The sequence below is a fragment of the Dermacentor variabilis genome, chromosome 3 (genome assembly GCF_050947875.1).
Source record: "Dermacentor variabilis isolate Ectoservices chromosome 3, ASM5094787v1, whole genome shotgun sequence".
In the NCBI taxonomy this organism is placed as follows: Eukaryota; Metazoa; Arthropoda; class Arachnida; order Ixodida; family Ixodidae; genus Dermacentor; species Dermacentor variabilis.
The window spans coordinates 216,737,455-216,754,973 of NC_134570.1; the positions used below are offsets into that span (position 1 = coordinate 216,737,455).

Consider the following 17,519-nt stretch of genomic DNA (forward strand, 5'->3'; position numbering starts at 1 on the left):
GGACAGTGTTTTAATGGCAGAGCTCGTCAACATTGGAGTAACGTAAATAATGGCTATGGGAGTCTTTTAGCGCGACATTGTGACAAGTGAGCATGCCCGCCCATGTTTGAAAAGACTAAAATCATAGCGAAAGGAAGTTACGCGTAAATACTATTGCACTCAGGATCACTGAGCATGCTAAATCATTACCATCATTTATTGGACTCTTGAGGACCCTTTACAGGGTATTACATAAAAAGGGGGGGGGGGAGTCTTCATAGATATACACAAGTAAAAAACGTTACAACAAGAATGAATTTAAATAACGCAGGTTCAGTAATGCAGCGCAATAAAGTAGAAGTACAGGCGACTTCAAATGCAGCAACACTTGGAATGCAAAGAGAAAGTGTAAAATTCTAATTTCCAGAATGTGAAAGCAACCGCTCTTTAAATTCTTCAGGATCGTGCTCCATGGCGATTGCATCTGGGAGTTCATTCCATTCCTGGACTGCCATGGGTAGAAATGATTGATTCAAGGGAGAAGTTGATCCATACAGGCGCTTTAAACTGAGTGAATTGAACAGGCGTCGTGACGAACGTGCTGGTTCTAGAAGTGATTCGCACAGATGTTGAAAATGGTAGTACAACTTTTGGAATAAGCATAGACGTGATATCTTGCGTCGATACACTAATGTGGGTAAATTGAGCGATGACTTAATACTGCTGATACTAGTTTTGTAGTGATATTTTGAATATATGAATCGGTTCTGGACAGATTATATTGCATTGATTATATACGTTTGATGTGGGCACTAAATCGCGGTAGCGTATTCAGGTTTTGTTCGAACAAAAGTTTCGTATGCCAGTTTACGGACGGAAGGGGATGACAACGATAATGTTCTTCTGATGAAGCCTACTGTTTTCGAGCTGTCGGTGATCTGTTTCGTGATGTGTTCAGGCCGGTTTAGATTGCTAGCGATTAGCGTACCGAAGTATCGATACGGTTGTACTTGCGAGATGTTGACTGTGTGTAATGAGCACGCATGGGTGAAGTTAGCGTGCTTGCGGGAAATTTGAATAAATTTGCATTTAGAAATGTTAAGCTGCATCAACCATTTGGTACACCAGTTATCTATTAAATGGGGGTCGTTCTGAAGAAGCGCCTGGTCGGGCTCAGTAGAAATTCGACGATAAAAGACACAGTCGTCCGCGAAGAGAAATACCACAAAGGAGGTCGCTGATATAGATGAGAAAGAGAAGGGGACCAAGGAGTGATCCTTGTGGAACTCCAGAAAGCGCCTTGGTTGAAGCTGAAGGGCGCACTCCTACAACGGTGTGCTGAAGGCGGTCGGTGAGGAAGCATTTAATCCAGGCTAGCAATTCTCAGCCGAGAGGCGTCGAAAACATGCAAGCACGTGCACCGCGGCACCTGCGTCGCCGACAAGGACGACACCTGCCTGCACGTGGCGTAGCGAAATAATAGATCAAGAATAAAACTACGAATGAACAAGCGCCACAAACGAGCGCTCAGCAAATCGGCAAAAAATTACATTAAAATATGGGGTTTTACGTGCCAAAACCACTTTGTGATTATGAGGCACGCCGTAATGGAGGACTCCGGAAATTTCGACAACCTGGGGTTCTTTAACATGCACCTAAATCTAAGTACACGGGTGTTTTCGCATTTCGCCCCCCTCGAAATGTGGCCGCCGTGGCCGGCATTCGACCTCGCGACCTTGCGCTCAGCAGCCTAAGAATTGACAAGAGGCGCGTGGCTCAGGCAGCCAGGAGGAGGCGAAGGAGCCCCGTCGAGAAAGAGACGAAGCTGAGAAGAGGAGCCAGGAAGACGCGTTGGCTTGGGTTGGACGTCAGTGTTCGAGAGGCCAACCGCTGTCGGAGGGACTCGGTCGAGCTTCAACGCATGAGGGGACATGTAGTCGACACGTCTTCCGCTCCCGTCAACCAGCCGAACAACCTTAGTCTTCGAGAGCTCACCTGACGCCTCCGCCCGTACAGTTCGTCGAGTGACGCAACATAAACCAAACTGTGAGTGCGCAGAGGCAGTTGCTCTGAACGCTGTGTAGGGCCGCTTGATCTTGCTTGCCCCCATGTGATGTGCCTTTGTACTTGTTTTTTGGGTGTTTGAATATAGGGTTCTATGCGGTGATTGCTGCCGTTCTTCCCTTGCTACCTTCAGAAGCGTCACTGACTCATAATTTTAAACCTGCTTCCCGAACCACCTCTTAACAATGGCGTCCGCGACGGAGACTTTCTCTCTGATTTTTTTAGAAAGGTCGGAGCAGTACGATAAGATATTGTAACTAATGGCTGCACGGTTGGCATAAATGAAAATCGTTACACTCATTGAGGCCGGTGAAAAATTTGGCTTGAAAGATGCGCAGCTTAAAGCGTGAGCAGAGGAAAAAGCAAGGAAAGCGCGTGATGAGAGAACACAAGCACGTGAAGCTGATAGCCGCAGACTTGAGTTAGAGCGTGAGTTTTTGGACAAGAAGTTGTTCCTTGAAGAGCGTCGACTAAAAAAAAAACGCGGCTACAAGGCTTGCAAGGCTCTATTCACTGTCAGGATTTGGCCGTGTTACCATTCAATGAGTTTGTTAGTCCCGCCGAGCTCAGCAGTGAGGTAGCAATCTTGTAGTTGATCGGCAAGACAGACAGACAGATGCAAAGGAGAGCAGTGTTCAGATGCGCTGTCTTCTCACGAAGTGTTGCATTCTTGTGAGCAGCACACTGATCTCGACTTAAGATTCCAAAACACTCAACAATTTGCTTCATGCCATAGACTGTACGCGGCTAAAGCATACGATAATATCAGTATTACTGATTACGCCGACGGCAGTTTTGTTGGTTTTATAGAGACCGGCATGAAGTCTCACGAGAGAGCTCCAAGATATTTCGTTTCACGACCATAATACCTGCAGAGAGGCATCTAAATTTCAGACTGCCTTAAGGCTGTTTCACATGCTGCGACTGCAACGATGAAAATCGGTGCTGTCGCACGCGTCGCAGTGCGATTTTTAGAGGGCTCATTTCACATGATTGCGATTTCAACAATGCGGCTGGTGCGACGCCCAGTGTTGCTTACTGCCAGGTTTCGTGGCACACGCGTTGTAGTGAATAAAACGTTTACACTATAATATTATTGACTTCTCCTGATTAGAAGGAAATAATATGTACGTTTACTAATTTAAAAACGCTAGTTAACATTTGTCTTGGAGTGCGCGACGGCGGTTTCTGTAGTTCAGTGCGACATCGCGCACGGAAACAGCTGTTCGCAGGTGGTTCAGCGGTTCTTTATTCTATGGTTCAGCGCTGTGTGTTGTCTTATCTACCTTCTATGACCGTTTCGTTCTGTCTGCGCTACAACAATCTACAAGATGACCTATCGACAAGTTCATGTAGCTACCCTCACCGCATAAGCACTATTCGGAATTCGGCTGCCACGAAGTTGTCGTGTCAGCCCAACAAGATCCTCGCGCTACCCGTGCTCGGCGTCAGCTTCTGGAGAAATGATGCGTGTATATTGCCCGTCATTGCGCATATGTGGTGCCTGCTCCTAGCCATATTCTTACGCCAAACGCAACAAGAAGCACCAACCCGAACGCCCGCGTGTGCCCCTGTACGAAGCCTCAAACGATCTGTGTGATTACGACGTGGAATGAAAATTGTGTTGTGAAATTCAACCTTAGCGCTAGCCTGGTTCGTCCATCGCCGTGCTTGCGCTGCGAATATATATATATGAGAGCCGTCTCTACATATTTCTAAAGGCGCTAAAGCCGACGCATCAAATGTTTCGAGCAGTTACCGTCACTTTTGTAGAAACCTGTACGTTGTAACATAGCATTCTAAAAGACACGCTTCTCGTCCACTTTGTTGTCCCGTGTCTCGCGCTGGTAGTATACTCGGAACTTCTAACAAGAAGACCATGTCAGTACGCGCTATTCATAATGCAGGATCGTAGGCCCACGGCAGGCGCACTTGCCGTAGAATTTTTCAGCTTTCTGCTCAGCCTCGCACGCCTCTCACGGTTAGCCTGTTTTGTGGAAATAAATATTATTGTTATATTAATAATGTTATTAAATATTATAGTTTCTTCACTGTAATTTATAGCAATCACCCAGATTTCTTAAGCTAGTCACGCATTTAACCTGTATTAGATCAACATTGTTATGGCATGCTTATGGGAGTCCTTTCAAACTAGATTGCTCAGCCAGAGAAAGTACAAATGCAAGTCTCAATGTTTATTCCAATTTGGTATTCCTAAACAGATTACATTGGCAGAATTTTATGCCTGCTTGCATTTCCTGCAATTCAATGTTCAGAGGTGGAAAAACTGATTCCTTTTCTTGCTGTCGAAAAGCTGCTTCAATGTCGATAGCAAGCTATAATTATTCATTTCGAAAGTGTTAAGCAATGACTATATGTCTAAGCTTATCGATGCGTTTTTGTTCCACGGACACAATTAAGTTTTCTCTCTCCCTCTCATTGACAGCCATGGAATGGAACCGTTCACTTTCATAAGTGTCAGGATGCAAACATTCTGAAATTTGTCCTGAGCATTTGTCTGCATCCTGTAGTGTGCATGTTTGTATCAAGTTCTGGGGTTACAATCGCAGTGATCTACACATATTGTTATATTGAAACAAACAAATTTATTTAACTTTGTTTTCAAATCTACGATGTGGCCATGCAGTAACGACTACATTAATAAGCAAAAAAAAATACTGCAGATTCAGTGTACGTGTTGGGATCTATGCGAAGTGTAGTTTTTGTCAAGTGGTCAATTAAATGCTGTTAAAGTAACTGCGATATATACAATTTGTCTTAATTTCAACAATCGAACATGTCATCTTTTGCAAGGTTTGCTTAGGTACCGCATAGGTCACAACCTTAATGTCATGTACTCTTTATGCATTACACTGTTCACAAACCATACCGAAACACAAATGGCAGTTAATGTAGATGCACGCTGCGAGGCATCAACACAGTGACGTTTGTTGAGCAAGGAATGGTGCAAGGTGTATGCAGATGAATGACGTGCTTATGTACTTATTTATTATATACCTCGCAAGGTTGGAGTATTTGTAAGGGGGAATAAAAAAGTTGTGACAAAAGGAAGAAGGGCACAACATTAAGAAAAAAGCCAGCAAAAAAAGCAGTACCAATACATTGCACCAACTAGCCCAACGTGTTTTACTGGCACAACATTATACAATACTTAACAAACAATAACGGAAAAAGTTACTGCCCATGCACCCTGTACAGACGGTAAACCAGTGAAGCTGAAATGTGCAGCCCCGGTGTTTATCACTGGGTTAATTCCAATGGTTTATTCAAGTCTTTCTATATTATTGGTTATGTCTGTGTTTCTTAATGAGGTTATGCACATGTTTGGCTTGGGTTTATCACATTGTTTATTTGTAATGCCACACATCGCACTTTGCAAGATCACCATCATGGAAAGTGCAATGAGTGGTTCATTGTGTTAATCCAGCGGGTCCATCAAAGTATTTCTGAATTATGTTACGCACTTGTGTTTTGTAATGCGTTAATCATAATGTTTATGGCTCAGTTATGCACTGTAATTATGAAGTGACACACCGGGGCTGCACATTTCATTCAATTAAATACAGGGACACATTTTCGAACCTATGGGGAAGTCGGAGAGAGACTGCTGCACATGCGCTCTGCTGCTAGAGAGAAACGACGTCACTATCGGTCTAGCCAATGGCCCACCACACCTTTGCTGTGAGATAATAATGACATCATGATCTTCTCTTAACCCCCTCCCCCTCTGTGTCCCTTCCCTGCAATAATACGTAGATAAATGTATGTTTGAAATGCATAAGCATTTCTATGTCTACCCAACAAGAAATTTCTCCGTCCATCATGCAAGACGAATGAAATGGCTCACACCCCCTTAAACAATGGCTCATACCCCTACACTAGGGTTTTTGAGATCGGATCATGAGTCTTTTGCCTAGGCATATACAGCTTGACCAAATAGAATGAACACCTTTCTGCTAGAGACCAAGACGATCATGAGGCGTACTAAGAAATGAAAGTTTATTGAACATGCCGAGTAAATGCTGGTTCGCAAGAAATAAGTCGATGTTACACAAAAAGCAGAAGCAAAAACTGATGTGTGTCCCTACAGAAAACGCATCCATCTCTGAAAATGTAACAGAGGCCATGCTGACAAAATTCTCCCAGTGTCATTGCATCTACAGCTTCCATAATTCCTCTAGGCAGCCGTTCTCTACAGAATGCTAACTTCCTCCTCTACAATGCGCTCTCGACATCTGAGCGTGCATTGTAGAGGAAGAAGCTAGCATTCCGTGCAGATCGGCTGCCTAGAGAAATTACGGAAGCTGTAGATCTAAAAATGCTGGGTTAATCTTGTCAGCACAGCCTCCATTAGAAATGGATGCATTTCCTGTCAGGAAAGGCACATGAATTTCCGCTTCTCCTTTTTGTGTATGTTCAGTCTATTGCTTGTCAGCGAGCGTTTACTCGGTGTGTGCATTAAACGTTTGGTTGTTAGATCATCTCGGTTTTCTTGTTTGTCCTATGTGTTCTCTAGTGCCATTTGCATCCAGGCTATTCGTTTTTCTTTTTTTTAGACTGCTACAAGTCACTTTAATGGCCCTCATGATACCTTATAAAATCTTTTATTTGGCCAATGTAGCAAGAATGTACAGTGTGAAGCAGTAAGAACAGGGTATGCTAACTTCTAATTAAAAGGTTTATTGTGAAAAATGCAGTGATCTATAAAGGTTACCACAAAGTAGTACAGCAATAAAACCTGATAAAGACTAGTGCTTCATGAAACCTAACATAAAAGCAGGAAAGGGAGAAAATACATATAGATATACAAGTTCAGGGAAAAAAAACATTGTGATCACCAAGTGTGCATGTGGCTACCTTCCAGGAAACTCATTTTTTTCCAATGGCATGGAACTGGAAGAATGTGCTTGCATAAGCAAGCTGTCAGCCTGTCTATTGGAATAACAACAGTGTTTCTTGAAAGGTGCTGGCATGCAGGATTGGCAATTGTAATGATTTTTTCCTTGGAATTTTTCTCTATTTTCTTGCTGTAGCATTTCTATTTCTGTTTGGCTGCATCAAGCACCAATTTTTATCTATCCTTCAAAGATGTCTTTCTTTTTTTGGGGAAAACTTGGGGAAGGCGGGAGATGGAAATTCAAGACGATGAGCAACATGAGAACAAGGTGAAAGTAGGAGCCAACGTTTCCACACGTGGACCTTGAAGAAGACAAGTCCACTTGTCAAAACGTTGGCTCCTGCTTTCACCCTGTTCTCGTTTTGCTCATCGTCCTTTTTTTTCTGGTAATTTATATAACTCGCCACATTTTCACAAATGAACCTCAGTTGAAAGTTAGTCCTCATCCATATCTAGTGTCATCCTGTTGATACTGCTTCATGCTATGCACTCTTGCAACATTTGTGTGTTTGTGTGTGTGTGTGTGTGTGTGTGTGTGTGTGTGTGTGTGTGTTTGTGTGTGCACGCGTGTATTTGGATGTGGGATCGGGCCCTTGGGCAGAGGTATCATTCTTCTCCTGTGCAGCCTTATGAATTCATTGACTATAGTGCAACAGAAATGCGATGGACAGGAACGAAGTGAACACACAGAGCGCTTCGTTTTTGTCTGTTGTCTATCTGTTGCCCTTTAGTTAATAATGAATACACACAAACTCATCTAGTTTTCAGTTATGTCGGGCTTATAAGCCCGCTTGTGTCCTGGAATATCTGCATGGCTATGTATCCTGTAATTTAATTTCTGGCCATGTGCTTGCAAGTCGCATGTCAATCTCCCAATTTTCCCGACAATCTCGTGTGATGTGCAAGCCCAGACAGTTTCTGGTGAATCCATGCAGGGTGTAATCTGCACTACAAGTGCTGCTTTGATTGCTTTCAGTTCAGCTTTTCTAGGTGTAGGATGACCTGGAATGGTACTCACTTATATGGGGTTTAGTTTTATGTAGTGTCATACTACTGTTACACTGCTATTGCCAGATCAGTACTATATGTGCCTTATGTTTGCTTGCATCTTCATGATTAGCAACCTCCTCTGTGTGTTTGGCAGTTGCATATAGTCTCCTGGCCTAATTGTTTGCCCCCATATTCCACGGTATGGGCCTGTTGTGTTTCAAGTTCAGGTACTCCCGAGGTTGTGTTTCTGAAGGGAGGGGTAGTCGTCTTTGCATCTCGTATGCTAGCTGGCATAGTATCTTGGGACAAGGTTCTGAGCTCTTGAGACAAAGAATTTGTGCTGCAGGCTGCAACTCTACTCTGTCTAGGTGCTTGTTTGTTAGCTCTTTCTCATAGAGGTCGTCAAGCATGGTACAGTTGGAAAGACCTGTTATTACTACCCGATGCCTGTATTCAATGAGTTGTCATTTTTGTGTGCTGCTGGTAATTCATACCGTACCATACCTTGGACACAAGCACAGCATCTGCGATTTTCTATAGTATGCACTTGTCCACCCACATTATTTCGAGATTCTTTTCACCAGTTGTGGAAGTTGCGTCCAGGCATTGCATAATTGTTTCACCCACGTTCTGGCTTTGCCGTCATAGGCTTACACTAGCTGAGGATTTGTGGATGTTGACTTGCGGGCATATTTGTCCAGCTATGTGGATCACAATGTGCAATCTGGGGTAGTTCTTGATTCTAATCTTTCTTTTTTTTCCGACGTCCGATATGAGCTGACTTATCAGAAAGCGAGAGGCCAGAGTGGCCAAGAAAGTCTGCAGTGTTGTCGAGGGCTTGTTGCATCATTCTTGATTTCTGTATAAGATAGCTTTCCCATAGACTGTAATACACCATAGGCTGTAGTGTTTCTTGTAGTATGCCCGTGTTGTTGGTGTGTGTGGGCCAAATGTACCTCCAACTCTCACCTCGAATTTTCTGTCTTTCAGAAAGTTACTGTTTAAGTACTCTACCAGAAATGTTTTTGCTCATCGTTCCTCTTATTAGAGCAGCATGATGTAGTGCTGTTAAAAGCCTCTTCACTCTCTTCATTCTTTCATAAGCGGTATTACACAATGTCCTGCAATAAAGTTTCTGCTGCTTATGGCCCACTCATATCTGCCAGTACGGACAACTCTTGAAAAAGGTTTTCTTTGTGCTATGTGTGCAACATAGTATGAGCATTCATGCCTTGACATTTATACATCTGTAGAACCAGCTTCCTGACAGAGTACTTGCTATACCTGATCATGCTTATTTGTGCAGTGCTGTTGAACAATACATATTGATGCAATGAATATTTACACACTCGAATTATCACGAAAGATGGTTGTTTTACAATTCTGGCTTTTGCTTTCTATTGGTGTTAGATTTTGCATAAGCATGCCCCCCTATGCAATAGTATTTTGAAGTGTAAGGGTTCAATAAAAGGTGATGAACTAAATCTAAGTGCAAGAGCTTTTTTTCTCACCTATGACTCCCATCGAAATGCGACTTCCATGGCTGGCAAATCAACCCCTCGCCTTGTGTTAGCAGCAGAATGCTATAGCCACAGTGGCAGGTGAACAAATTGAACAATATTTCTGTGTATAATTTTTTTTCTTGCCTGTATGTAAGTAAAGTTTGGAATAAGTTTGTCATTGCAAAAAAGCCCAGTTTGTGGACTTTTATTGAATAAACCACATATTGTGTATAGTTGAAATGCCGAAATTTGTTCTAAAATGCTCGGGTGATATATGTTCTTGCAAGTAGCATGGTATTTCATTACTTATAAAGATAGTGACCGTAGCGGACATCGTTATATGGGTTTACACACTAATATATGTGATCACAAACTTGTTAGAAACTTGCTGGAAGCATGTAAGGCATGAATGTTTCTGCACACTTGATTAGCTGTGAACGTGCAAGAACTGCTTGTACTGGCTGACTTCACTGCACAGTTTTGATTTAATTTTCTTCAGCGTGTCGTTTTATACTGTTTTATCCCCACAAGAACAGGCCGTTTGCCTGCTTTTCGCATTGTTGCACCAAGTTCTACATAATTGTGCAGGAGGGTACGTTGTCACTGTGCCACTATAGCAAGCAATTTACTTAATCTACTAGCTGTACAGTGAATTACCTTGCAGAGCAAGTGTTCATACTGATGCAGTAAGGATACAAAGTCCGCAACATAGTAAATGTTTATTGGCTTCTGAGCAAGAAAAAAAAATTCTCCAGAGAAGAGGTGCAACTTAACGTGCATGTAATATCTTATTCAAGCCATGAATTTAAAGCTATCGTAGCAAATTCATTACGATAGCCTAAACTTTTGCTCTGTCAAATTTAATAAGAGGCAAGATAAGCTTTCAAGATGCATCGGGAAATTCATGCTTGAAAACCGAGAAGAAAATGCAACTGAACGGTACCGCGTTCAGCGCAACGTTGAAACTTCGGGTACTTTGCTGTCTCGTCATTTGCCCTTGCCGAGGTTGAAATAATTCAAGCTGCTCCATAAGCGCGATTTTTGCATGCCGCTCAACAAAAGAAAATTGTGACGACCTCGTCGTCTGCTGGGGATCGAACACCTCCTAGCACTGACAACTCGCAAAGGCGTACGAAGCAAACGTGAAAATGCACTTCATTTGCTGTGTAGCGTGTCAACAAACGCATAGCAATCGGAGAATGCAATCTGCGGTACAAGTTTTTTTATTCTCCCTTCGCGTACGTACCGAATTCGACGATCCAGGTCTCCGCGCATTGCACTTGTCGTGCGAGACGCCATTTTCCAAAACAAACCGGCGGAATAGCTCCGTTGACAGCTCTCCGCGCAATTTCGACGGAAAATCGCAGCGATCGATGCGACGGTGCGACTGTGCGACCAACCGGTTGGTCGCAGCCGAAAATCGGGGGGTCGGCACTGCGACTGCGATTTTCATCGCAAACGACGGAAATCGCACTTCCGGTACGACGAAAATCGCATCATGTGAAACAGGCTATGGGCACAGGAGATTTCGCGGAACAGTGTGAAGACGTAAATGTTTTTGAGGCTCACGCGATGCCTTCCGCTGTGCAGACGAAAGGCACAAATTATGAAAGGGTGTCAAGCACTCCTGAGTGTGGTCTGACAAGCAAACATGGCCGACGAGGTGTATGAAAGTTCCTCGCGTATGAAATCGAGTGCGGTCAAGCATGCAATTCTAAACTTTGCGTGGGAACATGAAAACAGAAAGCCAGTTTTTCGGTGCATGTGAAGCAACTTGGCTGTAAAAAACAACTTAAAAGAAAGTAAACAACATGTGAAATCGTAAAACGCAGGGAGGCCTTGTGCTTCTCACATAAATGCCGTCGCAAGGTGTATGTTTGTCACGCACGTGAAACCCGATGTTGCATAGGGAGACATGCGCGTCAGGTTCAGCCGATATGGCGTGCCAGTTCCCACAGAAAATTTATCAGATATAAGAAAAATGTGACTTTTCTAGGGTGTTGAGTCGTAAAGCTTACGTTAATGCTAACCAAACACAATTATGCTACAATGTGGGACCCGTGCGTCGCGAAAACCCTTTTGTGTTCTTTGCACATACCGCTCGATGTTATTCCTGCTCGCCTGTAAAAGATGCTAAGTGCCACTTTTCGGGCCACTAAACTATTTCAGAGCAACTTCAGATCTACATTAGATGTTTTGATGCTATATTGTACAAGTGTGCAAATAGGCTGCTTCAAAACTGAAACTGGATATCTTCACTGAGTACGTTACTGCTATACAACTGCATTCTTTTGTCACTAGGAAAAAAAGCATAAATAATAGAATATTGACTATGAACTTTATCCCAAAACAAATTTCAGATTGATTTCTGTGTTGCATTAGTTATACATACTGTTTCTAGAATATCGCAATACTTCTGGATTTTTTCTAATATAAACTCTGTGATGTTTTAACGACATTTCAGCGATATATAGAAAATCACCATTAGGAAATCTTTCTTTAAAGGTTCTTAGAGTGATCTTTGTGTGAGTGCAAACGAATATCATGTGAACTCTTCACGGAAAGTGCTTGGTGCCGTAAATGCTTCTTGAAGTGGCGGCTAATGTGACGAAGTGCCAAGAGACGCCTGGACGAAGTGGCGTCGAAAACATGGAAGCACGTGTACCGCGGCGCCTGCATCGCCTACAAGGACGACACATCTCTGCACGTGCGCACGTGGCCATAGCGAAATAATAAATCAAGAATAAAAGTACGGATGAAGAAGTGCCACAAACAAGCGCTCAGCGAATTGGCAAGAGACGCGTGGCTCAGGCAGCCAGGAGACGAGGCCCCGTCGAGAGGGAGACAAAGATGAGAGGAGGAGCCAAGGAGACGCGTTGGCCTGGGTCGGAGACGTTAACGTTCGGGAGGCCAACCGCTGTCGGAGGGACCCGGTCGAGCGTCAACGTAGTAGGGGACCTGTGATCGAGACGTCTTCCGCTCCGGTCAACCAGCCAAGCAACCTGAGTCTTCGAGAGCACACCTGATGCCTCCGCCATTACAGTTTGTCGAGCGACGCAACATCAACCAAACTGTGAGTGCGCGGAGGTAGTTGCTCTTAACGCTGTATAGGGACGCTTGATTTTGCATGCTCCCATGTGATGTTCCTGTGTACTTGTATTTTGGATGTTTGAATGCATGTTTGTGTGCTGTGATTGCTCCCATTTCTTTGCTACCCCCAGAGACGGTTCCCGGCACCACGTTTTAACTGACAGCAAAGCTGTAGACGACCACTAAAACGAGCACCCTTGGGACATAGCTTGAAATTGTTTACATGGCTACATTCACATCTACATTACCTAAATATCAGCCGAAGATGTTTCGACGGGAAGTGACTTGGCTTTCACCACTACTCCGTACACCTACAAAGCGTGTACCATTCAGAAGTGAAATTCGCCGTGCCTAGTGTGGACAATCCTCTACAGGAGTCCTAACTATACGTGGCCTTCCCATAAGATTGTCGCAAGACAAATCAGTTGCTAGTTGGGTTCTTCTGTTACATACAAAAGGGTAGTTATGCATTTCCTGAGCCGTATGCTGCAGTCAAACTGCCGTCGTCGCGCTAGCTTGCGCAACAGTAATCGTTACCGGGAAACGTATGTGGGGAGCTCTACGTGCTTGCCATTGCCTGTAGGCGCACGAATGCCTTATTATTAATGATGTGGCTCGGATGCTTGCTTTGCGCTTGTGCTTAATTCAGACGTATGCTGTTCTATATGTTGTATGCATGATTCCAAAGAATGTATTCACTGTTCGCTTCCCTTTCATGAGTACTTGTAGCCCCTGCTTTACAGGGGTATGAGCCATAGATGGTGATAGTTTTCTGTTGACGTTACGCCACGAAGAAACGCCAGGATCGTAGCCATACACAGCTTCACTGCAAAATGACTGTTCCTTGGTGGAACGAAGACTGCAGAGGTGCGCAAAAGAGGCAGAATAGAGCATGAGCCATACCTCGGCGGTACACTAAGTGTGAAAAATCGTATTGCATTTAAGCACACTAAATTAGAAGGTGAACGTGGTGCCAAACAAAGAGAAAAAGCGGGATGAGGTTTCTCCCTGGTATAATAAGTTCATACACACCTGAGATGAATGTGTGGAACGGCTTATTAAAGCTAAAGGAACAAACAAAATCCATCCGTTACCTCTAGTGAACGACGAAGGGAGTGCCTTACAAGACCAGTTAGACTCTTTCCGGGAGCACGTTGAGCATGTGTCAAGCTCAATCATCTACTCGCATTTCTTCGTGAAATACAAAGAAATCTAAGGACGTCTGGCATTCGTATGGGAATGCCAGCAGGGCGAATCAAATAACCATACTCTTAGTAGTGCCTAGTTGAGAGCTGACTTGCCTACAGCGGGACCTGAGAATCATGTAAGACGTGATTAAGAATGTACACACGGATACACAAATGATACTAATCGTAATCTTCAACACTGTTCGGGCTGCCGGATACCTTACATCATCACAGAAAGAAGCGATTAATGTCCCTACTTTGAAACAAAGAAAAGCGGCACCGAAGGCAACAAGCCACCGCTCTATAGCGCTTACAAGCTGTCTCAGCAATCTGTTCGATAAAATGTTCAATATTCATCTTCTGTATTTCCTTGAATGGAAGGAAATAAGGCCGTTCTACAACCGATCATATCGTGCACGTCGATTCGATCATTCTAGATGCGTTCGTACATAAGCAATTATTTTTGTCCGTATTTCTCAATATGGAAAAGGCGTACAACACAACCTAGCGTTACGGAACTTTCTGAGACCTGTCGGAAATGGGCATCCGCGGGAACGTGCTGAAAGTATGTGTGTATGAAAGTTATTTTGTACATCGTACTTCTCGCGTCAAAATTACCAATGTCTTGTCCCTCCCCTTCACGTAAGAAACTGGTGTTCCCAAGGGAGGCGTGCTTAGCTGCACTCTTTTCTTCGAGATGGTGTAGACGCTCCCGGTTTCACCACCACAAGTAATTTTTTTATTTCGTCTATGTTGGCGATGTGCAGATAGGATTCACATCCTGTAACCTTACAGTGTGCGAGAGACGGTTATTGTCATGGCTGGAACTAAGTGGGCCGAGGAAATGGGTTCAAAGTTTAAACCCAGAGGAGTTATTGTGTTCTTTTCGCAAGAAAGATGGGGCTAGCACCGGAACACAATATTGATATGCTTGAACAGCATATATCTGGAACGACTGAGCGTAATTTTGTTCCCCACGTAAGGAATCTCAAAATTAAACGCTAGACGACAATGAATTTGCTGAAAAGTTTGGCGCGCACTTGGAGCAGTGATAGGAAGCGTCTCATCAATGTCTACTAAAAGGTTTGTGTGTTAGCGCTTGGACTACGGTCGCCTAGTTTACCCGTCTGGTACATCAAGTGCCCTAGCCACAGGAGCCTTCAGAACAAGCCAGGTACAAAGTATTTATGTATGATTCAATGAGGGGTCCCCACAACTGCTACGGCCGTGCTCTAGCTTCACACACTTTTTGAAAGTACACTACAACAATGCACATTCTTATTACTCAAGTGTAAACAACTTGACGTGCGCCACGCGTTCGTATTATCGACCTACTGCGAGAGAACCTTTCCTTGGCGAGTGGGGAATCTCGCCAAACGCGTTGTTGCGCCACTCCTTGAAGATCGTCTCATTCCTCCAGCAATGTTTTTACCGTCGTGGCAGTGGCAGCTCATAGAATGTGACACATCATTTAGTGGTATCACTGAGCATGCCCCAGAGGCACATATTATGCACTGTCTTGATCTTCAGGCGAAATTCTTAAAGCCTGGGTATGACACTGAGACACCAGAATCACATGCCGGCGTGTTTTCTTCTTCGAGTTTCAGTCCGGAAAAAGTATTATTACGACCTGCAGGACCGTCTGCGTGAGCAGGCGTTTATTTATTTATTTATTTATTTGAGAATACTGCAGTCTTCCATTTGGAAACCCAGGCAGGAGTGGTACAAACATCACGTGACTTCAAACTTTTCCCTCAAGTGGATAAAAAAATAGGTGAAAAAATAAATAAAAAACAGCCTAATAGGCAAAGTAAACATATGCAAATACACAAAAGAAATACGATGATGCCGTCACATTGCTGCCAATAGGAAAGGCGTTATAAAAGAGTCATCAGAATATGTAACAAGCAAAAGATACAATGAATGCATGACATTACAAGCACGTCTGTACTGCAGATAAGAAGATCTGGAGTGGCTGAGTTTACCAAGCTTTGCGGAATAGCGTTCCATTCGCGAATTGTCTTGGGCAGGAAGGAATAAAGATATGCGTTTGTTCTAGCACGCGGCAATAATATTGTTTGATTGTGCTTACCTCTGGTCAGTCGCGATTTGTTAAATTGCATGTAGTTGTGAAATCTCATTTTAGTGTGGTTGTTAACTATGTTATACGTTGCTTGTAGACGGTGCATTTTGCGACGAGTTTCTAGTGTCTGGAGCCCAGATCGCAACCTTAAAGAGGTGACTGAAATGCGCCAATCAAAAGTATTGTAGCTAAATCTAAAAGCTTTTTTTTTTGTACTCTTTCGATAATGTCTATACCAGCCTTTGTGTGAGGGTCCCAGACTATATCGGCATACTCGAGTATTGGCCTAATAACTGTCTTATATCCGGTTAATTTGGTAACACTAGTGCAGTTTTTTAAACGGTGCTTTAATAACCATAACATTGTCGTTGCTGCTGCAGAAACATACCGAACATGAGCGGTATAGCTCATCCTGGAATCAATTGTAATTCCAAGATATGTGAATTCCTCTACCTGTTTAATGTCCATATTATTTATCGTGTAGGTGCAAATTAGCGGATTTTCTTTACGTGTAATAACCATGTGCGCACATTTCCAGATGTTTAGGGTCATATGCCACTGGATACACTAGTCGTGTATTGCTATTAGATAGATAGATAGTATTAGCGGATTTTCTTTACGTGTAATAACCATGTGCGCACATTTCCAGATGTTTAGGGTCATATGCCACTGGATACACTAGTCGTGTATTGCTATTAGATAGTCAGTTAAGCTAGATTGGTCATCCACAGATTGAATGCTCGAATAAACAATACAATCGTCCGCAAAAAAGCGGCACCGCACGGAAAATTTGCAAGCCAGGTCATTTAGGTAGATAAGAAAAAGAAGTGGCCCTAAAACCGAGCCCTGTGGAACGCCCGAAAGTACAGAGGCGAGCGATGAATTCGAAGCACCTATGCTTACAAATTGTTTTCGATGCGTCAAGTACGAATCAAGCCAACGCAAAATTTGTTCGCTGCGTATGATGCTGTTTAGCTGTATCATCCTTTTTTTGTGTGAAACCGAATCGAAGGCTTTCTCGAAATCTAAAAAAAGAATGTCTACCTGCCCACCTTGATCCAAGATTGTCAGTATTTCGTTGGTCGTATGAAGTAATTGCGTAGTGATAGAAAAGCCAAGCCTGAATCCGTGCTGACTCTCACTAAAGAAGTCATTATTTTCTAAAAATAAACTTAAATGCTTAGAAATAAAGTGTTCCATAACCTTAGAAGCGGTGCAGAGTAGGGAGATAGGTCTGTAATTTTCTACATTAAGCTTGTCTACCTTTTTGTGGACTGGCACTACTTTGGCGACTTTCCAGTCGTTAGGCAGATCCCCTTCGCTTAAACTTACGTTAAATATTATGAACAGGTATTTCGCGGACCATTCGGCGAACCGATTAAGAAAAGCGTTAGGTATGTCGTCAGGACCTGCAGATTTTTTTGGATCTAAGTTTAGCAGTGACGAAAATATGCCTTCTTCAGATATGACAAGATCTGGAAGCTTGAGACCAACGCCATGAGCATCATCTTTCTGGGTGGGTTCGCGTAAAAATACTGACGAAAAAAACGTGTTAAAAGCTTCCGCAGTGCGCTGAGTGTCGGTAACTTCGACATCATTCAGTTTTATCTTGTCTACAAGACTGTTCCGCTTCGATATATGCATCCAAAACTTCCTTGGGTTGTTTTTTGGAAACTTGTGCATTGTGACATTAAAGAAATTGTATT

General features: G+C 43.3%; 1 protein-coding gene across 3 annotated transcripts in view; it reads left to right on the forward strand.

The window, feature by feature from the left end:
- The first annotated feature begins 12,242 nt into the window (after positions 1 to 12,242).
- The window catches only part of LOC142576639 (galactosylceramide sulfotransferase-like), a 181,004-nt gene continuing 175,727 nt past the window's right edge, over positions 12,243 to 17,519 (forward strand). For 2 of the 3 annotated variants that reach the window (XM_075686852.1, XM_075686851.1), the window contains exon 1: positions 12,243 to 12,526. In XM_075686852.1, coding sequence (XP_075542967.1) covers positions 12,479 to 12,526 — 48 coding nt within the window. In that variant the 5' untranslated portion in view covers positions 12,243 to 12,478. The remainder of the gene's footprint in view (positions 12,527 to 17,519) is intronic. The other variant, XM_075686853.1, reaches the window with a different exon arrangement.